This window comes from Atractosteus spatula, chromosome 26 (assembly GCF_055471065.1).
Source record: "Atractosteus spatula isolate fAtrSpa1 chromosome 26, fAtrSpa1.hap1, whole genome shotgun sequence".
Classification (NCBI taxonomy): domain Eukaryota; kingdom Metazoa; phylum Chordata; class Actinopteri; order Semionotiformes; family Lepisosteidae; genus Atractosteus; species Atractosteus spatula.
The window spans coordinates 9,130,350-9,154,989 of record NC_142731.1 but is presented as its reverse complement, the minus strand read 5'-3'; the positions used below and the strand labels follow the sequence as shown (position 1 = coordinate 9,154,989).

Genomic DNA, 24,640 nt, shown 5'->3' with positions numbered 1-24,640 from the left:
ACTGCCCTCCTACACATCCCAGTGAGCTCTCCCTAATTAGCACTGATTTAGTGTCAGCTCGTCTCCTTCTGTCTCCTTTTTTTTCTTGTTATTATTTTATTGCCAATCGGGCTGGAAGCTGAGCTGCTCCCACCTCTCTCTGCGGGCCTGGCTCCTGACAGGACAACATCACGCAGGACTGAGTCACAGAGGACAGCGTCACGCAGGACAACATCACGCAGGACAGAGTCACAGAGGACAGCATCATGCAAGACAACATCATGCAAGACAGAGTCACAGAAGTCAGCGTCACGCAGGACAGAGTCACAGAGGACAGCGTCACACAGGACAACATTACGCAGGGCAGAGTCACAGAGGACAGTGTCACGCAGGACAGAGTCACAGAGGACAGCATCACGCAGGACAGAGTCACAGAGGACAGCATCACCCAGGACAACATCATGCAGGACAGAGTCACAGAGGACAGCATCACGCAGGACAGAGTCACAGAGGACAGCGTCACGCAGGACAACATCACGCAGGACAGAGTCACAGAGGACAGTGTCACGCAGGACAACATCATGCAAGACAGCGTCACACAGGTCAATGTCACTCAGGTTATTGTCACACAGGACAGTGTCACTGGGGTGTCTTGTCTTGCTGCAGGCTGGGCAATCTTCTCCTTTCCTTCGTGCTGTGTTGTGAGGAGGAGAGATGCCTGCCTCTGCAGATGTCCCAAAAGGAGAGACTTTCTTCTCCTTTCTTCCTTCTCCTTCACATTTCCAGCAATGCTCGTTCTGTGCATGTTAAGAAACTCATTCATTCGTCCTTTCACCCTAAAAAAAGTTCACAAGAATGTTCACAAGAATGTGCCATTTACCCCCCTGTTTTCTGTTGTTAATGCCAAGGGTTTTGTTTGCATCATGCTGTAATAATAATAATAATAATAATAATAATTCCTCACACTTATATAGCACTTTTCTGGACACTCAAAGCGCTTTACAGGTAATGGGGATCCCCTCCACAACAAGTGTGTACCCCCACCTGGATGATGCTCCAGTCCGCTCCCCCCACACCAGCTCTCAGGGGGGAGGAGAGCAGAGTGATGAGGCCAGTTCAGAGAGGGGGATTATTAGGAGGCCATGATTGGTAAAGGCCAGGGGGAAATTTGGCCAGGACACCGGGGTTACACCCCTACGCTTTTTGAGAAACGCCCTGGGATTTTTAACGACCGCAGAGAGTCAGCAATACATTTAAAAAAAAAAAAGATATTCAGTTTCCTTCTTCTGTTTTCCAGCTAACTGCATTAGCGAATCGGTCCTCCTCGTTCTTCTACCCACACGTTCAGAGCGCACTCCTGCTAAAGATCATTTTTTTAAAAAAACAACAACATACTTTTCGCATTTTTTAAGTCCATATAATAAAAAAAATAACTTAAAGCGCAATGTTTGCATAAATGGTATTTTATTTATAAAAAAGCAGGCTTTTTATTCACATGGATTGTATCGGGTGGGTTTCGCCCGCTAGAGTGGCGTGCGTCCGAGACGCTCCTGTCTTCAGTGTGTCCTGTAAACCCCCAGGTTACTCACACAGCGTCTTCACGAAACGTTTGCTTGGCCCACTAGTGACGTTTCCTCCTTCCGGGTGCCCGAAGCAGTCACACTCTGCCTTCCCTCTTTCTCTTTCGTTTCTAGCGGGAGAGACCTGGGGTCCAGCGGAGGAACCGACGGCCGGTCACCGCTGTCGTCATCGTGCGCCTGTTTGATATCCGGCCGAGTCCCCAATATGAAAGTTAATCTAAATCTGCTGATGAAGGGATTCACAACTTGAACCGCAACCGCAGAAAAAGGACAGTCTTGGCAAACACTGGGGTTTGATTAAGACCAATTTCTTCAGTTTTTTTCAGAGCGCCGCTCACCCCAGGACGTAGCTATATAGCGCCTTTCCCCCCTCCCAACTGTTTTCTCCGTCGCCGGCATTGGTGCTCAGGAAGTTATGCAATGCCATACGTAAGTGGGCTAGGAAACAGACGAGCCGTTTTGATTTATTTATTTGCCTGTTTTGTAGCCTACGCGCAGGGGCGTGTAGAAGGTGTGCGCTGCCTCGCGACCACGAGCTTTTTTTCCGGAGGTCGCCATCCGCCGCGACCCCCCTCTCCTCCTCCCGATCTCGTCCCGTCCGATTCCACGCCCATCAGCCAGCGGAGCCTCCTGAGCTCGCCCCCAGCCTGCGCCGCTGGAGAGGAGTTGTGGACGGGAGTATCGCCAGTCAGCCAGCCAGCCAGCCGGAGGGAGCGAGCCAGCGAGCTGCCTGCCTGCCGCACAGCCGCCGAGCGAACAGGGGCTGAGGACGGCTTTTATCCCGTCCCCGTGAGCGCTTCGCTGGGTGGGGGGGAAGAGAAGGCGGAGGAGGACAGCTCGATGGCAGAACGTGAGTAGCCCCTCGGTTTTGCGTTCATGTGAGCATGACTTGTCCTCTCAGGAGTGGGACAGGGTTGCGGGAGACAAAAGATGGGTGTGTGTGTGCCTCATTTCGAGGAATGATAAGACACGTCGTTACCGTTAGAACCGATGCTTGGTTTCTCTTCCCCCCCCCTCCCCAAGCAAGATAAGAAATGCTCCCCGTCTGCACGCTACAGCCATGTTTTACTCGTGGCATCACAAATGCATAACATAGGTACGGAAAATACCGGATCCTATTACGGGGCTGTGCGCTGTGTATTCTTACACGCCATCTCTGCTCTAGGGAGGGAGACAGCTTGGACGGCGGTGATAAACCTTTTTTTGTACGTGGGAAATAGCCAGTCTATCGGTCTCAGTTTTGGAAAAAGCTGAGGTGATCGCTTAAAGGCGGTTAGCTAGTGAGTTTCTGTGCCAGCCGACAGAAATAACGCAAACTTTAGCTAAACAGGCTTCAGTCTCTTCAATTCTTGATGCTCGAATCGGCTTGTTCTTTAGTCATATATATAATATCTGATTCTATTACGCTTGTAATAACCTGATTAATATCTACCAAAGTATCGCAAGACGTACAGTAAGTGATTTCCATTCGAGATGGTGTCTTTTTCATTTTTTAGATATAAATTCAAAGGGTGCTCTTCATCAGAAGACAGGTTATGTGATCTAATTGCACGGCCAATGCCGTCTTTTATAAAATGAGAAATCGATTTCGACTATAGCCTTTGTCCGTGGCGAGTTTCTATTGTGTACGGTAATTTCTATTAATGATAACTGGGGAAAAATCTGAATTAATACTCCGCGTCGAGCGCAGTTCTAATGAAAACGCGTGGACGTGTCGGATATGTACACGATGCGTATCTGTACACTGTCCCCAGTTCCATAATGGCAACCAGACAGTAAGTAATTAATTGCCCGTTGATCGATTCAACACGTCAGCTCGGTCCATTAGCCGGGGAACAGCGAACACAACCGCCTCTCTTTAACCCAGAGAGCTGGGGTCGGCTGACGTGCTCTCTCGCTGTCCTGCTGCTGTAAAAGATCGTGCCCGGCTAACGGGCTTGTAGTTATGTACTGCTTTGTCGACAACTTGTTATTATCAGCTAGGCAACTTTTCTAATCTGTATTTTGTACACTGGTTTCCCAGCAGTAGTGCCAGTATAGAGCTGTGCAGTGATCTTACACACTGGCCTCTCAGCGGTAGTGCCAGTATAGAGCTGTGCCAGTGATCTTACACACTGGCCTCTCAGCGGTAGTGCCAGTATAGAGCTGTGCCAGTGATCTTACACACTGGCCTCTCAGCGGTAGTGCCAGTATAGAGCTGTGCAGTGATCTTACACACTGGCCTCTCAGCGGTAGTGCCAGTATAGAGCTGTGCAGTGATCTTACACACTGGCCTCTCAGCGGTAGTGCCAGTATAGAGCTGTGTAGTGATCTTACACACTGGCCTCTCAGCGGTAGTGCCAGTATAGAGCTGTGCAGTGATCTTACACACTGGCCTCTCAGCGGTAGTGCCAGTATAGAGCTGTGTAGTGATCTTACGGACTGGCCTCTCAGCGGTAGAGCCAGTATAGAGCTGTGCAGTGATCTTACGCACTGGCCTCTCAGCGGTAGAGCCAGTATAGAGCTCTGCAGTGATCTTACACACTGGCCTCTCAGCGGTAGAGCCAGTATAGAGCTGTGCAGTGATCTTACACACTGGCCTCTCAGCGGTAGTGCCAGTATAGAGCTGTGCAGTGATCTTACACACTGGCCTCTCAGCGGTAGTGCCAGTATAGAGCTGTGCAGTGATCTTACACACTGGCCTCTCAGCGGTAGTGCCAGTATAGAGCTGTGTAGTGATCTTACGGACTGGCCTCTCAGCGGTAGAGCCAGTATAGAGCTGTGCAGTGATCTTACGCACTGGCCTCTCAGCGGTAGTGCCAGTATAGAGCTGTGTAGTGATCTTACGGACTGGCCTCTCAGCGGTAGAGCCAGTATAGAGCTCTGCAGTGATCTTACACACTGGCCTCTCAGCGGTAGAGCCAGTATAGAGCTGTGCAGTGATCTTACACACTGGCCTCTCAGCGGTAGTGCCAGTATAGAGCTGTGCAGTGATCTTACACACTGGCCTCTCAGCGGTAGAGCCAGTATAGAGCTGTGCAGTGATCTTACGCACTGGCCTCTCAGCGGTAGAGCCAGTATAGAGCTCTGCAGTGATCTTACACACTGGCCTCTCAGCGGTAGTGCCAGTATAGAGCTGTGCAGTGATCTTACACACTGGCCTCTCAGCGGTAGTGCCAGTATAGAGCTGTGCAGTGATCTTACACACTGGCCTCTCAGCGGTAGTGCCAGTATAGAGCTGTGTAGTGATCTTACGGACTGGCCTCTCAGCGGTAGAGCCAGTATAGAGCTGTGCAGTGATCTTACGCACTGGCCTCTCAGCAGTAGTGCCAGTATAGAGCTCTGCAGTGATCTTACATACTGGTCTCTCAGCGGTAGTGCCAGTATAGAGCTGTGCAGTGATCTTACGGACTGGCCTCTCAGCGGTAGTGCCAGTATAGAGCTGTGCAGTGATCTTACGGACTGGCCTCTCAGCAGTAGTGCCAGTATAGAGCTCTGCAGTGATCTTACATACTGGTCTCTCAGCGGTAGTGCCAGTTTCATGCTGTTGGACTTCAGCACGACTCTGCTGGGAGTGGTTCAGTGCTATCTGCAGTCTGGCAGTGTGCTCTTTTTGTGATTAGCTGCTGAGCCCACCTGGAAGGAGGGCTTTAGAATGTAAAACACTGGAGCAGAGCAGGAGTCAACACAAAAGCAGCAGCTCCTCAAGAATCCTCTAGGATTAACTTGGTCTCCAAGGAAGGAACGCAGACGGCGCATTTTCAAGCCAGTCTTTGAGATCACACTACGCTAGTCGTGGGTTTACTGCACTTTCAAGATCTCCTGTTCTGTGGAAGAAGCACTCGGGGGAAAGGCTGATGACTTTATCCCATCTTCCCTGACCTAGCAGGGAGCCTCTTCAGCAACGTTGCAGTGGGGGTGCGGGTGGTGCTGAGCAGAAGGCACCCCGAGGTGGGGAGTAGCGCATCAGGCTCAGCGGAGTGGCCTTGAAGATGGGGTACACTATGGGGCTGGACTGGTGGCCCTGCTGGAGGACCCAGTAATTTGTAATTTGACGAGTTCTTACCTCTGTGTCATGTACACTAATTCTGGGCTCCAAAAGCCTGCACGCCTGCTTGTTTTCATCGCAGCTCCACAGCTTCACTGAAGCCACAGTTGAACTAACAAGTTGCCTGATTGGAACGTTTGCTTTGTTCCTAATGAAAAGCTGGAATTTTCTTACGACGAGATGCGGTCATAAGAAGGCAACTTCCAGCACGTTTAACAGCTGCGCTTAGCATCAGGAAGCCCGTATCAACAATGCAGGGGCCAGTCATGGTGGCAGTCTTTCTCTCTGACAGTGGACCTCCAGGTTCTCCGTGAGAGCAGAGTCATTCATGGCAGAACGGAACCAGCAAGCAAATGAGCTGGGGCAGATTTGAGTCGGGGTCTGTGTTTCTGGACAGCCCTGACGTGGTGGCCCGGATTTGCCCCTGCCTCACGGTTTGCCCTCATTTACAAGCGCAAGGAGGCTGTCGACATCGCGCGGCAGGGGTTAGGGGGGTCCATCGCGAATCCGTGGTGCCAGCTGACAGTTCCTCTCCAGCAGGGCAACGCCATGCCTAACAAGACACCTCCCAGGCAGAGAAACGTCAGCACAGTTCCCAGAGGCCCGTGCATGGAGCAAGGCACTCTGGGAACACCGTCAAATGCCAATGATGCACGTTTTAGCTAACCAGAGGTACAATAGCAAGCTTGTTTCGGTTGTGATTTTTGCTTGAATTCAGAATTCCTCTTGGATCTTTAATTAACAAAGCAGGGCAGGAGTCGGAGGAAGGCTATGAATATTCCATGAGCCATGTAATGCTCTATAACTTACTGTCTCGCCTACACAAACACTATGTTTTGTCTTAATTCAAGGATCTGTTACAAGCTCAATTATTCCAACCAACGTTGTTGGATCAGACAATGCTATAAATCTCAAGCCGATATGTGTACAGACTTTGAGGGAGGCTGGGAGATGTTGTGAACCACTGGACCCGAATTATGGATTACCATGGACAAAGTGCGGAGTTACCTGTATAAACCAGGATGCGGAGTAAGACGCCCAATGACAAAGCAGCACGGAACTGTGGGACAGCCAATGAAAAATGGCCAATTAGACGTCCGTTAGCTGTCCCATGGGAAAGACATCGGAACATGGACGAGGGCCGCCGCAGTGGGGATGATGGCCCAACAGGGTGGACAGCCGCGAACACCGAACAAAAGTTTTTATGTTGCCGCTTAAATAATTCACTGCTGAAAGGGCTCTGTTCTGGCTGAATGCGCAAACAAGGTTATCCTGAATAATGAAGGGATACCTTAACCTAGCAGAGCTCAAAGCAGCAGCAGTGCCAAGCCAGACCGAAAGGAGCGTGGCAGTGTCTTGTGCGCTCTTGTGAAAAGGTCCATCTTAGGCACATCTTCAGGAAAACGCAGTTTTATTACCAGCTGCCTCCACAGCATCGGGATTGTGTGGTTTTGAAGATCCCTGCAATTTCTGATGCTCTTTTTTGGATGATTTCCTGGACCGGATGATATCATTGATTCTGTTCTGATCCCCGTTTGATGCCCTAGCCTCCTCCTCCATTTGCTTTGAGAGGCCAGAGAGCTTCAGAGCCCTGAGTAAAAAGGATTTCCCTCCTCCCTCTTTTCTGGGTGCAGCTTTTCGAGACTGAGCTATTTCATCCCTGAGGAGACTGGGCGACCTCTCCTGCCGTCCAGTCCAGGTCCTTGCGTGAAGCTTGTCCACTGGCCATTTCCTGTTGCCTCCTAAGAGAGGGAAGAGTCTGCTGGCCACACGCCTAAGAGGTGTGGCTCTTCAGGCTGACCTTCCTCCTGAGACAGAAGAGCCAGTGAGATTTGGACTCGACCCACGAAGACGTAAGAACACAAGAAGCATTACAAACGAGAAGAGACTAGCTTGCCTGGTTGCTAGGAGGTAACTGATCCAAAGATCTCGTCTGCCCTTTTCTTGAACAAAACCCGGGTGCTGGCTTCAGCAACAACATGGCTGGGGTAGCTTATTCCAACACCAGGATTCTCCGTCTCATCTGGTGGATCAGTCCCAGGTCTACCTATGGATCTTTTTCCCCTTAACTTAATGACCTAAATATGCAAAGGATCTCTGTGCATCTTTCAACTCAGGAAACACTTAAGAGAAACCGTACCTTAAGGTGTTCCATCTGGCCATAGAACGTGTCTTGGCCTCTCCTGTTGCAGATGCCCCTGCAATGCTTTCGTCAGCCACCAGAAAGCACTTAGCAAAGTGTGCTTAATGTAAAAGGTGAAACTAATTTCACCTTTTCTTTATTCTCTCCCAAATTTTAAGCTGTGCCGGATTAGACTTTGTACTATTATGCAAGCCACTTAAAGCTCTGGACAATCAAGGGCTATCAGTCTGATGCACTGGAGCGTGGGGCTTGTGTGAGTGTTGGTGCGAAATGTTATTTTGCCAGTGTGAATATTCATGAGCCAGTTCTCGGGGCAGTGTGCTGTGCTTGATTCCCAAGCAAAGGCATGGGATTGCATAGAGGGAGGTGGCCTGTTGTTTTTTTTCTTCTGAGAGACGCCGAATGTTCTCCCAGAAAATTCAGAATGTGCTTCTCTGTGCCTGTGACAAAATGACTAAGCCAGTACTAGAAATGATTTATTCTCGCTGTGATCATAACACTGCATGGGCATTTTCTGTTGGTGCATTTTTGTGTGCCTGGTACTATTTGGAAAAATGCAAACTCATTTATCCTTGTTGCTGGAAAAAAAATTTGAAGGAACTGCCTGGCAAAAGATCATGACAGATTGTGTTAAGAGATGCATTAGAAGATGAGCATGCATCAGTAGGGGTTGTATTGTGAGCTTGCTAAGTCAGTGCCGAGCTTCAAGTGCGTGATCCTACTTTGCTTTTCACCTCTGTGTCTCATTCTGCTGCTGGGCTAGAGGCTTCTGATGCAATAGGAGTCACTGTGTGTGATGAACTGTTACACGATGACTTTGCCTGCTCTCCCAAGTCTTATTGCATCCTCCATGCCAGGAGAAACCTGGGATGGCAGTTTAAGCCTGCTGTCCAACTTGGGCCCTACACTGGGAGCCAGGAGTCCCAAATATCCACTAGGATCTCCTGCTCTCCTCACTGGATGTGTAAAGATCTCGGGTGTGAGAGGGGTTGTGCAAAGCACCCTGCTTCTGTCCGTGAGCCTGGGCTACAGGGCTCCATATCTCTCCATCACCCCTCTGGTCTTTGACAAACAACCGAGTGCAGAGGTCCAGAGTTCCAGTTTCCCGAACCTGTGCCAAAAAAACTACAGCTTGCACAATGGCAACCATTCTAGTTTTGTTCAAACCATTCTCATTATTTTTTTTGCATGCAAGTTCTGAATAGAACATGAAACACTGATTGAAAATACCAGGGATATCAAAAATCTCGATCTAACTTGGAGGCTGGACCCAAGGGGTTAAGGAAGCTTTGCTTTCTCATGACTCAGGCTGCTCACTAACACAGCAGGTGTCCAGATCTCTTGGGGGGGGGGGGGGCAGGACGGGGGAGTCGGAGGGAGGGCAGCACCCGTCGGAAGAGCCACACGCCAGACAGAAGGTACTCCTTTGTGCTCGGGGATTCACAGGGACATGCTGGGTGCTGGAAAAGGAGGTTACCTGCATGTCCTGCACTTTTCTTGCCCAGGTACAGCTGAGAATATCTGGAGCAAGCTCCACGAGCTCAGCCTCAGTGTGCCAGCCAGCTGCACTGGACAGTGCTACTGAACTGACCAGCCCTCTGTCCTGTCATCGCATCCAATTCCTATTAGTTTTCCAATTGCGCAGCTGCCTTACATAATAACACAATACTCATCATCGTGGGTTACATCGCGGTTTGGTGCCGTTTTGTAAACTTGCACTAGTCATCAGTTTCTGAAGGAGCAGCACAGTTGGAATCTGATCCTGGGATATGCTTTTTTATAAGCTCTTGCTCTTAACCCAGAACAGGCAGCCTTGAGCCAAATCCAATGGCGTTTATACATCAGGCGTGAATTATAATTTCATTGCCTGAACGTCACCCTTGTGGGGCAGTTCAGGGAAACAGTTTGCTAGCCTGACTGGTCTGAGCTGAGCTTAGGTAAAACGAAGTGAATTGAATTCAATTTGAAAAGTGAGAGCCAGTAAGGGCTCTCCGTGATCTATTAGCCCAGATGTTGCCGGTTCGAGACTACGTCTGATTGTTCCCGAGGGATCCCCCAAAGTTTAGGTTTGGGATAAGTTGCCCAGGGACGTCTTGGATCTCCGTGACAAAGCCTCCTGACTGCAGGAAGGCTTGTGCTGTTGCCACTCTCCTGTCAGGCACTGATGGAAGAGGCTGCCGTGCTCCAGAAAGACCAGCGGCACTGATGGGGATGGGTTGGAGGAGCCTGTCTGCCTCTCGTCCTGCTCACCGGGCGGTACTGGCGGTTCCAATTCCAGGATGGGGGTACAAACAAAGTTAAAAAGCACTGCTTGTGACCTATCCGCAACCAGAGCAAGAATGTGCTCTGAACCTGGCCTGACAGGCTTAGAAACTCCCGGTCACCGCAAGCAGTGAAGCTTCCCTCTTGAGTTAGCGATCAGAGAAAGAGAGAGAGAAAGCAGAGGAATCTTTTTTTTTATAGAATAAACTTCCAGTACCTTGGAGCAACATCAGATAGCTGCTCTATGTGCTCTGTCCTTTCATAACTGGTGTCCCAGCGCCTCTGTCCTTGGTGCTGAAATACTTCCAGAGGCACTTGTCTTCCTGCCCGTCCCTGCTTGGAATATCCTGTCACAATGCTGGATGACGCTCTCAGATGGAAGCCATCAGTCAGCGGGTGCAAATCTGCACCGCATCAGCACTTTTACAGCTCGAGTCTGAAACTCGGGATGAAGTGAAGCAGGCAGAGAAAATGCCTACGACACTGAGATAGAACACATGTCAGTGTTGTAGTAGTATTGTCACAGGAGAAATGGCAGGAGCAGCAGAAGCAACTTTGGTATTTCTAGCTGTAATAAAGAGTAGAGGTGTTAGCAGTTTTTGGAGGATTTGCAGTATTGAGAGTAGTAATATCTTGCTTGTATGCCTTGCTCCCCTTGTCTGGGGGGAGGGAGGAGAGCTGGCAATCTGAAGCTGGCAAAGTGAAGGATAATTTCTTCTGATCAGGCTCTCAAAGACCCTGGTAGCCAGTTGGCATTGATCATGTTGAAAGGTTAGGCCACTGAATCCTCAATTCACCTTGTCTCTTCCTTGAGATACCGTTTCTTGGAAGGGCCAGCACTTAACAAATTGCTCAAACAGTGTTGTTTACTTAAGGATTGTGCTGCGACAGCCGTGAGGCTGAGTCCCCTCTCACAGCAGCAGGCGTCGACAGTGTGCCAGCCAAGCTGGGCTCCGGGTGGCTGGGTCTGCGCTGGGTCCACTGCCACCACGCCAGCCCTCGGAATGCACATGCTGTCGTCCATGTCTGTCCCTCCCTTCTTTTGTCTCTTTGGTCTGCTTCCTTGCCAGTGTGGCCTGTGTTTGCCTGTGTCTCTGCTCCTGATTGTGTGGAAGTCAGTGTGTCGCCCCCCTGGCTGGGCTCTGCAGTGTGTCAAAATGACTCGCTCTCAGAGTCTCTCCAGTTTGGGGTTAGGACAGCTGTTGCTCCTCCACGGCGAGATCTTACTCCATCTCTTCCTTCCTTTCCTAATCAGACCCTTCCTCTCTCTTTCTGCGCCCTCCTCCTCTTCCACTAACACTTCTCCTCTCTTCCCATCCCCCTCCCCCCTCTCCTTCCTTCTCCTCCCTCTTTCCTGCCCTCGAAAATGTCCTTGGCAAGGACAAGCCATGCTTTCTCACAGAGAACAGGGCATCATCTTTTCAGTCCTTCACATCGCCTGCCTGCCCTGGGCGTCTGTGCATTCCATTCCTCCATCAGACAATTTATCATTTATTTTTACTGGTGTATTCATTCTTTTTATTGAATTGAAATTGCTCCCTGCTCCAAAATATGCAGATGCTTAACATATATGTCATTTACTGGGGTTTTTTTTCTGAATTTTCTTGGATGGATTGTAGTCATTCCTGAGCATTCTTGAAGGTTCTCTTACACATGAAAGGGAAATAAGATTCTTCATTAATCGAGACGTATTTGGCTCAAATGTTTCTCTATCCACCATTGTATGCTTCTCAGATGTGAAAAAAACCAGGCTACATCTGTCTTGAGTGGTATCAGTCAGGCTGGAGTGGTTGTGTATTAAGACGGTCACCGCTTAATACAGTTTTTTCAACTGAGGGACTTGAGACTGCAGTGCTAGAGTCTGTCAGCCTGGCTGATCTGCACTGTGCTGACTGTAAGTGCTGTTTGGCATTAATAAATGAGTCTGCCACGTGACACAGAGTTAAAATAATTCCCTTCTCTGGGGTGGTGGTGGGGTGGGGAGGGCTGTGTTTCTTTACGACTGCTGTTGCCGGTTTAAAGACATTTCGACCATCTTTACTTGCCCAAAACATTTGCAAAACCTCAGTAGTAGAGGCGTCTCACAGTGCGTTTGTAAAATGTGCGTACTGTTTGCGTGCCGGTGGTGAGAACGAGGAGGCAGGGGACCAGGAGGAGGTGATTAACTCTGTCACTCCTCTGGGCGGGTGATATACTGACGAGCAGGACCCCGCTGTGAAGACTGCAGTCAGACAGGACCCTGCTGTACAAGTGGGTGTTTTGTGTGCCCGAAGCAAGTGTCCCGTTTGCTTCCTCCCCACAGATATCCGCTGTTGGAAAGGGACTGTTTGTAATGTTTTCCGGCGCGGCCCTGTGTCTCTGAGATGTACCACAGCAGCCGGTCGCTGGCGGGCCGGAGGGGGTGGCGGAGTTTCCATGTCGCTTGGCCATGGAGCGCTGCAGGGCAGTCCTGCTCCAGCGTGCCGAGGGTTAATCTCTGCGGAAGGGCCGGTGATTCATGCTTTGCGGTAGAGAGGGGGAACAACGTTTCCAAGGAGAGCCTTGCGTCTGTGGGTGTCGCGGGCGAGAATGATGGAGAAGGGAGACAATAGACCCTGCGCGGAGCCTGAGGAGCTGTTATGCGGTTTAACGTGCAGGGCAGGAATAAAACGAGATATTTATGGATTGATTGCCGCTTTTTTATAGTCACTCCTCTTCAAGTGAACACCACCCACTCGCTGAGCACCGTGCATAGCCTTGCCTTTCATGCATGGCTGTAAGGAGACCCCAGGACTTCAACACACGTATAAGCTCCTATTGCTCTGAAAAGCCCGTCCATACAGCTGCGTGAGTTCGAATGCTCTTCACATCCGCAGACACTTTGATCAGACCTTGGAAACCTAGTCAGACACGGACACTTCACTGGTCTTGTTAACCTAAGCCATGGATCAGCACAGGCATGGTCATCAACACTGCATTAAGAGCCACATTTGGTTTTGAACCAGTTGTGAGGGGCTGGGGCGCCTCTCCTCAAAGCAACAGATGAGAAAGAAGTGAAATGGATTTATGCATTTCTTGGACTGATAAAGTTATGCACACCTGGCTAGCATGAGGAAGATGGATGCTTTTTGTGGCAGCAGGGGTTGTGTGTGCATATCCAATAGGGTGCCACACTGTGCTTCTGGAGGGTTTGGGTGGGGTGTCGGTGTGTGTTTTGCACGATCACGTAACCTGTTGTTGTGGCCAAACACTGTCCATTCATACGAACTGCTCAGCTGCACTAAAAGCTAACACTGAAACCTGCCTGCAGTCCTGGCGTGCTGTTCATTAGAGCACCGAGCTCACCCCCTGCTCAGCACAACAGGAGCGCCGTATAAATCTCGCTCCTGTCACAGCTGGCACCAGATAAGCCACCTTGAAATAAAGAGGTTTTCGGAGTGTGCTTCCAAGCTCCAGCTGTGCTCCGGATATTAGCTGGGATCGTGTCCCGGTGATGGGTGAGGCGCAGGAAAGCCAAGCCAAGCCGCGGCTGCAGCTGGTTGCTCTCGGTGGAGAGAAGTGTAAATGCAGGAGCCCCTTCGCTCAGCCTCGGAGCTGCCAGGTGATTCTTGCAGTATCAAAGCCTGCTGGTCTGAGACTGGGCTTCCCAGATCCACACACCTGCTCGTTTTCCGTCCAGCTGCGTTCCCAATTAATTCAACTAAGGGGCTTAATTGGAGCCTTTTGCAAGGTTCCCATCTGCTCAAAGCTGGAGATTTTGAATTGCCAACAAAATGTTAACAGTTGAAAGGCCATGTTTAAGAAATGACTATGAAAGAACTCAGTTTAATCACATTATTAGTGCAACGAAGGGGGGAATTACAGAACTGGGAGCTCAGTTGGAATGAAAGCACAAAGCACAAATCCTGGTTCAAGAGAACGTCTTCGAAGGCGATGTTCTTCTTTCCATTCTCAAAGCACAGGTACAGCTTTTTGATGTGCGGAACTGGAAACGTGCTCTCCCTGTGAGATTTTAAATCTGCAATCTTCTCTTTTCCCCACAGATTTCCCCTGCGTTTACTTTGCTGCACTCTTTCATGCTTTACCATACTGCTCGTATGCGTCACTGTGCCCTTCCCATAGTTTCCCTGTCGTTTTAGCTGGCCTCACTGTGACCTAGAGTAGCCCTGCACAGTCAGCTTGTAGAAGCCCCAGTGTGTTAGCGCTCTGTGCTCCAGCCTCTTGACATTTTCTCCTGTGTCTCCATCTCTCTGGACCTGCTGTGGCAGATTTGTCTGGGTCTCTTGTGTGCGCCTGTGCTCAGCCGGATTCGGCCCAGCCTGCTCTCATGCTCTCGCTCTGGGGTTCTTCCCTCAGAGCCCCGATGAGCTGTTTCCGCTGTAGTGGCCTTCCGGAGGCTGACAGAACTGGGTGAGTGTCTCCCGTATCTGCCGCGCAACCTGGGGTGCCGCTGCAATGCATCCTCACGAATGCTCTGCTTGTTGTCGTTCCTTTTGATGAGATCGGGTTGTTTTGATCTCCAGTCGTTTCGAGCTCCATTGCGAGCTTAATGAGATTCCAAACGCTTGTGCCGCGGGGATCTGTAATGACTAGCCTTGATCGTGCACAGTACTTCAAACGGATACGAACGTTCATTTAATAAACCTGGTATACAGAACAATACTTGCGTGGGATGTAGGAATAAAGCTGGATGGTGGGTGAGGGTTAGGGTTAGCTGAGGTTTTGGGCCTGGACTGGGTCTAGGTTGGGTTTGGGTGGGTGCATTGATTTCATATCTTGCCATGCATACCCAGTTACTACTTTTAGACAGTGATCTGAGATTAGCATTGATAAGTTAAGAGTGAAAACAGCCGATCCTGCCCTTTCCACACTTGCGCTAGTTTCAGACCAGACCGGGACAAGCGCGTGGGCAGGCCTCTCTCAGATCCATCCTAATCGGGAGCTGCAGGGGCTGTCTGAAAACGACTGGCCTGTCTGAACAGGCACTCATCTCATTGCCCAGCACTGGCAGAACAAAGCGCCTCCTAATGAGTTTGTTAATAGCTTCCCTAACGATCCAGCCAGAGTCCGTTTCTGGCCGTCTGGTCTATTTACATTGTCTTTAGTGCCCCCTGCAGGGAAAACAGGTGCAGTGACTGTCGGGTCGCTGTCCCGGTCAGAAAGCAATCTCTGGGTCTCCTCCAATTACAGAAGTGACAGTGACCTCAGGGGGGAAAGGAAGTGGAGAAAGAGGCTGCCTCTTTGACATCTGAATTAGACCACTGTTATGCAACAGAAGATTAGAAAACCTGTGCATGTACTTACTGCCGATCCCTATTCAAACAATTGAACCGTGCATTGCATTAGCATAATGTGCACGGATGTTCAGTTGATTTTCGTTTAATTCGTTTATTTTCTGTGAATCCGATTTTCCATTAATATCCCATAAGGAAAGGCGGAGGGGAGCTTATTCAAAGCGTCCTTTGTTTTAACGTTTTACTCTTTTCCCAAGCAGAGCAGGATCCTCTCTCATTGCATAGCTTCTCCTCCTCTCCTGACATGAGAGATGCCGTCCTGTGGCACATTCCCAGCATGCTCTCTGCGGCCTGCCCTGTCACTGTGCTGAGTGCTGGCCCCAGGCCCGGCCGCTCCACAGGAAGGACGACATCAGGTGTTAGCGAGCCAGCAGGGCCTGTCTAGTTTTCAGCTGACATCTGTTGTCTTACAGAGCTGTGAGCGGACAAAGTGAGGACGTCAGAGAGTAATATTTCAAAATCTGGGGGTAACGAACGCTGGACTCGTTTCCACCTTTTGCTGTTCCTAGTGCTAGATTGGTAAGATGCCTTCCAGTGCCTGCAGCTATACAGAGATCTGCAGCGTTGTACAGCACTGCTGCGTGTGGGAGTATTTATCCTGAAGCCCAGTAAAAAAAGAACAGAAAAATCTACATTCAGAGTACGGCCATTGTTTGTACCATGAAATACTTAGAGGTGTAGCAGAAAGCCAAGAAATTTGAACCACGTTTTCTGCTCTTTATTTATTTTTATTTACTGGAGGAATTAGACTGATTATTGAATGCAACACCCTTATCAAAATTTACCCTGGTAAGATTGTGACCTATTTCTCCTCTCACTTGGTCTTACCACAGCATATTGCATGCATTGTGCTTTACAGTGGTACCGTGTGCGTTTTACTACAGCTCCCTGTGTTTTTAGGGTGTTCGCTGCCCTTCGTGCTGCTCCTCGGTTACTAGGGACAGCCAGGCTGTGTCCTGAGGAGTGTACACTGTAGCACGGCAGGATTAGGCAGAACGAAGGCTGTCCAGGCGGTTTTAGGAAACGTGAATTTTTTTCCTCAGCTGGCGCTTTAACTACTGTAGGTCTCTCTCTGCTCCCCTCAGCCCCTCCCTTCTGCCTTCGACGTACTGTGGTCAAAGCTCAGTAAAGTAAAGAGCACCTGGCCAGTTTGAGCCCAAGCAGTGGGGGGAGGTTGATGAAGCAGAAAACATTTTCTTCCTCACCTCCGTTGCCCTCGATGCTGGTGAGCATGTGGAGCTCTCTCTGAGTGAGCGTCTGTCCCAGAGGACCGGGTAAAGGCTATATATATCTCGGTCTGGAGCTCCGCATCTTCCACACAGTTTCCTGCTGAGCCGATGTGCCAGAGTAGCTCCTGCCTCTAGCGAGCGCCTTCCCAGAGCTGCCGGATCCTGCCTGGGAGAAGCTGCTCCACGCAGAGACCCCAGGGCCGTTAAAACTCTTCCCGGTCGCGATAAACAAGCCCGGAGACCCGCGCGTGGGACAGGAACCCACAGCTCTCCAGAGACCTCCGGGAGAAAGATCAGACTCCCTGTGCACCGCGGGCCATCCTGCAATTGAACATGTAGGCTTTTTCATAATGTAGCCCAGAAGAAAGAGCACTTTAAATTTGAAAGCGGAAGAAGCTTTATTTAATCGCAGTGCTCTTGTACCGTTTTTACAGCTCCGATCCAGGCAGGCCTGTGCGTCTGTGTGAATCTGTTTCTTCTGCGCGGCGATCTCTCTCTATCTCTCTCTGTGTGTGTGTGTGTGCGTGTGTGTGTGCGTGTGTGTGTGCGTGTGTGTGCGTGTGTGTGTGCGTGTGTGTGTGCGCGCGTGTGTGTGTGCGCGCGTGTGAGCGTGAGCGTGACTGTCCCACTCCGTCCCCAGGCTGCCAGTGAGAGCCCTGATGGAGTCCTTGTTCGGGGGCGAGATGGGACTGCTGGGGGGCGAGGGGCTGAAGGAGGACGGCTGCCGGGTGGGCTGGCCGGGCTCCCCCCTGCCCGACGACGTGTACTCCGCCTCGCACTTCGCCCTCATCACGGCCTACCACGACATCAAGACTCGGCTGGCCGGCCTGGAGCGCGAGAACTCCAGCCTGAAGAGGAAGCTCAAGATCTACGAGATCAAGGTCAGGGGGTCAGCGGGGATCGCATGGGGGATCTGCAGGGGTCAGGGGTTGGTGAATACGTTGGCTTCCATATTCCATATTGCTCAGCCAGCTCTACTGTATTAGTAGTATACAGGTACATACAGAGCTCCAGTGGCTTCACGTGGTGCACAACTCAAGTTAGCTCACCGAGTTCTGTCCATCTCCTGTCGGAAAGCTGTCCCTGATGCACATTTAACTAAAATAAACTGCTAAATATGAAAATGCATGTAAGCAACGCAGATGGATATTGAAGGTCAAGCATGCTGGGTTGCGGGAGCTGATTCATCACTAATGTGAGCATTGAATACTCGAGTTCGCACCCCCACAAAAATTTCACAGTGCGGCGAATTGCGTATTGTAAAAGAAATCGGCCCGCAGGATTGAATGTTATTATTTCTATCAGTCCAGATGTATTGAGTGGAATTTTTAGTGTTCGTCATTTACATGAGTGTTCTTGTCATTTATGAAAGCGTGGTCCGTTTGTGGTTTTCTAAGTGCCGAGCAGTTAGTGCTGAGATGCATGGAATTGAGTGCAAAGGGGAGGGTCAAAACCCAGCTTGGAGGAGTCGAACGCAGAGGAGGAAAGAGCCCTGTGTCAGCTGGACTCACAGCCAGCCTCCTGTTCCCCAGTTCCCCACCATCAGCGACTTCGGAGAGGAGAGGAACTCCTACTGCTCCTTCGAATCCAAGGAGACGGCTCTGCTGCAGTCGGAGAACGGCAGCCTGCAGCGACAGGTCAACCAGCTGACGCACGAGGTGAGCGGGCGAGAGCCCAGCGCTCCGGCCTGGCCCGACGGACCGGGTCAGTCGCAGGACATCGGCCCTGTTGGCCAGCGGGCCCAGCGCTCCGGCCCGGCCCGACGGACCGGGTCAGTCGCAGGACATCGGCCCTGTTGGCCAGCGGGCCCAGTGCTCTGGCCCGGCCCGATGGACCGGGTCAGTCGCAGGACATCGGCCCTGTTGGCCAGAGAACCCAGCGCTCCGGCCCGGCCCGATGGACCGGGTCAGTCGCAGGACATCGGCCCTGCTGGCCAGCAGGCCCAGCGCTCCAGCCTGGCCCGATGGACCGGGTCAGTCGCAGGACATCGGCCCTGTTGGCCAGAGAACCCAGCTCTCCGGGCTGGCCCGACGGACCGGGTCAGTCGCAGGACATCGGCCCTGTTGGCCAGCGGGCCCGGCGCTCCGGCCCGGCCCGATTGACTGGGTCAGTCGCAGGACATCGGCCCTGTTGGTCAGCGAGCCCAGGGCGACGGTCGTGAAAATCCGCCATCTGCTGGTGCTTTAGGAATCTGCAGCTCACCGGCTGATTTCATCTGAGCTCAGTCCCGGTGCCAGTCATCTGAACCCAGATGTCTCGCACTAAATGCATTTACAGTGACGTAACTTGGAAAGCTGCTTCACCCCTGAGCTATTACAGGCAGTTTGATTACCTAATTGAAGGTCAATTAATCAATTAAGCACAGAGGGAATCCACATGCTCCACTGTAATGTAACAGACCTGCAGTGCTCTCAGCATGCTGGTGGTAATTGCACTGAATCTCACTCCACAAACCACACGGCACTTGCAAAATCTCTTGCTCAATCTCCGCGTGCTCTCTCTTTCTCTCAGGCTGTTTCTCAGCTCCGTTTCTCACGTCCCCACCGGTCTCTGCCCCCATGCCTTTTCACCCCCGTCTCTCTCTCTCTCTCTCGCTCCCTGTCTCTCCTGGACCCCCTTGCTCGTGTCCCCCTTCTCTGCCCTCGCCCACCCCCCTCGCCCGCCCCCCGTCCCCAGCTCCAGAAGAGCAAGGAGCGCGAGGAGCAGCTGGAGGACGTCATCCAGGCCTACGAGAAGATCCACATGGAGAAGAGCAACCTGCAGAGGGACCTGGACAAGATGGTGAGTGGGGGGGGGGGGGCTCCTGCGTGATCTGGGCCAGCACAGCTGTCTACCGTGTGCTAGGACAGCAGGGAGACACCTGTCCTGTGTCTAGAAGGCGAGGTGTATTCACGGAACAGGTAAGTGAGAGTCAAACAGCTGGAAAGAGATGGAATAGAGGCCAACCCTGCAGCTGACCAGGTACAGTATAAGAAGTACCTCTGAGTCAGTTTTGCACAACTGTTTCTGACCACGTAATTGGTTAATTGCATTATTTTATACCCTTTTCTAAGTTCTAGAGGCTTGATTAAAGAGACCTACAGACCTTGCCAGACTGTGGCCCTCTAGGGCTCCAGCTGCCTTAAATAATACCCCACTGAAGGCCTGGAGTGCATGGTCATTCTGGACCAGCTGCACTGTGATAACCTCAGGAGACTGGGGCCTCCCCGGAGAATTGCCTGCTTTCTGGTTGTGTGTCCCGGACTGGCCATATCTAAGTCCTTGCTATCGCATGATCAAAAAAGAAAATTCATTCCCAGCAGCTGCTGGATCCCACAGTCCTGTTCAGCTGCCTTTTGAAGGATTCCCAAGCGTCGGATTCAACAAAGATGCTGAACAGTTGTCATTCTTTGTACTTGGCTCTTCACTGCTGTTTTTTTTTTTTTGGCTTCCTGTGCTTAAATGTGGAGCCTCTTTCAGAAGTCCCTGGAGGCAGGCACAGATGCAGAGTGGTCTGTCAGTACGGCCGATGTGCCGTTCCTCCAGCAGATCTGCCTGGGTGCTGTGCAGTGGTCGGCCCGGGCCCTGGAGATGGTGGGAGAGGGAGAGCAGGGAATGGGCTTGCTCACTGGGGCTGTGCTTCTCTGTCTCTGCCCCCAGACCACGCTGGCGGAGAAGCACGTGGAGCGGATCCGCGGCCTGGAGGCGGCGCTGAGGCAGCGGGATGGCTCTCTGCAGAAGCTCAACTCCCAGCTGCACAGCAAGGAGGTGCAATACCTGCAGCTGCACGCCAGCCCCGACATCTCGCACTGTGAGTCTGGCCGAGCCCCTTCTTCCCTTCCCCTGCCGCGCTGTCCGGGCCTCTCTCGCTCTCTGCCTGCTCACCAGCTCCTTCTGTCTCTCTGCCTGCCTGCCGGCACAATCTGGGCATCGTAACCACAGCCCAGAGACCAGACTCTTCAAAAGCCTCTGTTCCGAAGGGGGAAATAAAGCAGAGTGTCTTCTCAGGGGAAGCAAACATTTAGTTCATGCTTATTCCTTGGCCATACTAAAAAACATTGACGCAACATGCTCACACGGCTTCACTGTAAAACATAACCATTGCCCTGATGCTTTAGGAATCATCTGGCTTTCTGCATCAGGTTGAGGTCCAGGTTTTATCAGGCTGAGCTGGTTCTGGTGTCAGGGAATGGACAGTTCCCACCACGCTTTCTCTTTGTGGTGCTGAGCTGCGGGCTGCTTGGTGGTCAGCTCTGCTACCTGCACTGCTCCAGGGCTTGGGGTTTGATTCCAGCCTGGTGTGCTGTCTGTGTGGAGTTTGCGTGTTCTCACTAGAGTTTGTATAGGTTTTCACTGGGTATTCCAGGTTCCTGGCACCTCTTGAGGATGTCCCTTCGTCCCTTTGCAGTGGTGGGGGGAGGGTGGGGGGGATTAGGGGATATTTTCCCATTCCCACCAGCACTGACTCCAGCGCTCCACAACCAAATGATCTGAGTAGACCGACTAGCATCTCCTGACTTGTGGCCTCTGTGAAGTTCCCCTGTCGGGGCAACCAGAAGATAGAGAAAGTGACCAAGGAGAGCAGGCTGTTCATCCTCTGCACCAACAGCAGACCCGCAGCATGTCCCCATAGACATGCTTCTGCAAGCTGCAGTGCTCCTGTTTCGAGCTGACCTTTTCCTACACATGGGTTCTGGCTGTACTGTTGCGCTACACCCCCGCATGCGTTTCTCTTTGTGAAGACAAGGCACTATAGCGCAGAGTGGAAAGAGCCCTGAGCAGCAGCTGTTGACAGAACAAACACAGCTCCTGTGGTTTGTTCTCCTCTAAATGTCAGCCAAGGCGCAGATGGATTCGAAGGAGTAACTCAGCTCCTCTGAACTTCATAGTTGTTCTGTATCCCCGCAGGCCTGCTCTTGAATGCTGGGGGGAGACAGGCAGTGTGGCACAGTGTTCCGATGCTCACGAATAGCTCCAGCATCTTGTCCCGAAAATGAATAGTCCTCCCTAATATTATTAAGTGAACCCGTACCTCTTAATGTATAGATCTCTCCAGTACTTGTTAGCTGGGTTGAGAGTTCCCATCATTTCTTTTTTTAATCTAAGAATTTGGTCTTCGGTTTTTTCAAGCACCACTGGCTTATCAGTGCAGGATGGGTATAGAAACAGCACATCATAATGCAGCTCTGTACCTCCTCAGCTCTCTTGCATTAAACACTCTTTCAAAGGCTGTTTGCATTTTTGCTGGCCAGAGGGAAATAGAAAACCAGACATGCAGTGTAACTAAAGTCCGGGCATTCAAAGCCAGTTTGGTCAAAATTGGGTTACATTTTGGGTTACAATTTGGGTTACAATTGGGGTGGTGCAGTGGCTCTATGGCTAAGGATCTGCGCCTGTGGCTGGAAGACTGCTGGTTGGTTCGAATCGCGTGGCCGACAGAGGAATCCTACTCCATTGGGCCCCTGAGCAAGGCCCCTTAACCCCAGCTGCTCCAGGGGCGCCGTATAAATGGCGCTCTGACCCCAAGCTTCTCTCCCTGTCTGTGTGACTCATGGAGAGCAAGCTGGGGTCTGTGAAAAGACAAATTCCTAATACAAGAAATTGTATATGGCCAATACAGGGATCTATCTTATTTGTTTCAAGGCAAAAGTCTGGCAAAGGTGTGTTCAGTTTGGTCAGTTATGTCTCTCTCTCCCTTACCTTGTGCCTGGCTCACCTGAGACCCTGAGCTGGAAATAGTGGTTAGAAAATGGCTGGATATCTCACCCTAGCACTGTGAAGTTCTAGCTAAGCTCCAAAAATGAAAAAAAAAATCAGTTTAGCCAGTTAAAGTGTTTCTGATTTAAGTCTCTAAGGACTTTAAGAGTTTCATGCTGCAACTCTTGCAGGATTGTGGTTTTCCAGAATATACCATTTAAAAACAATGCCCTTTGGGAATAATAACGTCGATCTCTTTCCTGTGAACTATCTACGGCAGCTGCAATGAAAGCTGGAGCCACTAGGGGGCAGCGATTATCTGCAGGTCACTTGCTTGATAAAGGTCTGTTGTTCTTCCCAGATTGAATGTAGAATACAGTTTTTCACTGTCTATCTTTCTGACTGCAGTAACTTGTGGCTTTTGTTTCAGAGAAGCTCATTAGTTAATCAAACAATTAATTAACCCTGCAGCCTGGCATCTTAATGTTTTCTGATCTCTAGTTTCGGTGTTTTTTTAGCTTGTCTAGCTGCTGTAACTAGCAGGAACAAATTTCACTTCTGAATTCTGTATGGTATAATTTGCCTTTCCTGGGGAATGGAGAGATCCAGATAGACAGGAAATGCCATCTTGGCTGCATCTACTACCCTCTCACACCCGCAACCTGCCCAATATAACTTCCCAATCCTCTCCTTTAAAGTTAGAGCTCAATTTATTCACTTACAACTTCTAACACAACTTTTATCTCACTAGTAACAATACTCTTATTACTGACAGCAGTGCAGGTCTGATGTTGCTGAGGATTCCCTGTGTTTAACCACCCTGTGGTGGTTACAGGTTATATACCTTTTAAGTTATTGGTTTTAAACCTGCAGCCTTGGTGCAAGAGAGCTCACCAGCCAGGTAAATGGCTTGGGATGTTGTGTAACTTCAGCCCTCTCCCCTTGCGTAGAAGTCAAACCTTTTCTGGATCCGTCTTGAATAGCTAGCTGTCAAATCCAGCAACAGCTCGCGGACCGAAGCTTTTCCTGGTGCCTTTCAGCCTCCTGCAAAATTCCAAACAGCTGTCTGATGGCTCTCAAAATCTTGGAGCAGGAGCAGTACCCCTGTCTGCTGCAGTGCTCCTTCGCTGTTTGCTGCTGTGGTGCAGTGAGTCAGAGCTCCAGTTTTCCCCGGAAGCTTGGTCCACCACATGGTTCCGGACTGGTTTCAAGCACACCTCGGAGTGCCAGAGCCACGCGGCTCAAATCGGCATCAAATCATTGGACCCTTGACCCACAATGACCCAGGGCACTGAGGCTGCTATAACAGGGTTATTGTGCATGAGCAAAGGTTGCAAATGTGTTGCCCACCTATCCATTTTCTAACCCCTTCATCCACCCTATCCCAGTAAGCCACAGCCACCAGGTAGCAGACGCCCTGGACAGGACAGACACGCACACACAAGCACGCACATGCTCACACCCGGGCCAGTTTTTTCCCCACAAGCCAGTTAACTCCAGCATGTCTTTGGACTGTGGGTGGACACCGGCGCACCTGGAGGAAACCCACACGAACACAGGGAGAGTACACACACGCAGACAGCACCCCGGGTCTGGAATCGAACCCGGGGCTCTGTGAACTATCCACTGTGCCACTGTGTGCCACAAACTGTTGTACAGATTAATATTTGAACTTTTACGCCCTGCCCGTTCATTTAAAAACATAAGGACTGCAAAAGTGAATGAGTTGTTAATGAGGAGGGGGGGCATTGAGCCTGTGTAGCTGGTTTGGTTGCATGTAGCTAACAGACCTAATGATCCCAGCTTCCACAGTGTTGCCCTATGTCCACAACCCTGTGCACGAATAAGGGTCTCCTCTTCTCAGCCTTCAATCCACGTCCCGCTCTGTCCTCTGGTGCGCTCTGAGTGGTGTTTTGAGTTTTAAGCCCCAAGCAGTCCACCGTCTCTTTTAAATGTTTCAAATCTCCGGTATTTCGGGCAGGCAGCTTCAGCTGCAGAGTTCTGTCATGCCCAGCCCTCTCTTGTTGTCTGAAGATGTGCTGTTCTGCTGGCACTCTGCTGCCGAGCCCAGCTGCGCTGTCAGATCCTTAAGCAAACAGACTGAGCCCAGGCAGAAGTAGGTGGCAGTGCTTTGAAGGAGGCAGGGAACCCAGCCGTCTTACTGACGACAAACAGCCTTGCCTACCCGCTGTGTAAAAACTCTGTCTTAAATGCTTGGTGCAGACAGGGATAGCCATTTGCTCAGGAACAGAATGGGTTCAGGTGACAGCAGGGTTGCACGCGTCAAAACATACACTTGTTTTTCACAAGAACTGCAGCTCGTTGGAGGTTTCATCAGTTGTTTGGTGGTATGGAAACAGCCGTTTTCTAAGCATGTCATCGAATCCAAGGTGGCAGAGGAGACGGAGCCTATCCCAGCAAGCGAAGAGCACTAGGCAGGGCACACCCTGGACAGGACGCCACTTCATCGC

The 24,640-nt window shown here is 50.9% G+C and overlaps 1 protein-coding gene across 1 annotated transcript in view; it reads left to right on the top strand.

Annotated features, from left to right (window-relative positions):
• The first annotated feature begins 2,216 nt into the window (after positions 1–2,216).
• tbkbp1 (TBK1 binding protein 1) overlaps positions 2,217–24,640 on the top strand; it is a 40,714-nt gene continuing 18,290 nt past the window's right edge. Inside the window, exons 1-5 of the mRNA XM_088906467.1 lie at positions 2,217–2,409; positions 17,134–17,374; positions 18,026–18,151; positions 19,170–19,274; positions 20,133–20,283. Of these exons, the coding sequence (XP_088762593.1) occupies positions 17,153–17,374; positions 18,026–18,151; positions 19,170–19,274; positions 20,133–20,283 (604 nt within the window). The 5' untranslated portion in view covers positions 2,217–2,409; positions 17,134–17,152. The remainder of the gene's footprint in view (positions 2,410–17,133; positions 17,375–18,025; positions 18,152–19,169; positions 19,275–20,132; positions 20,284–24,640) is intronic.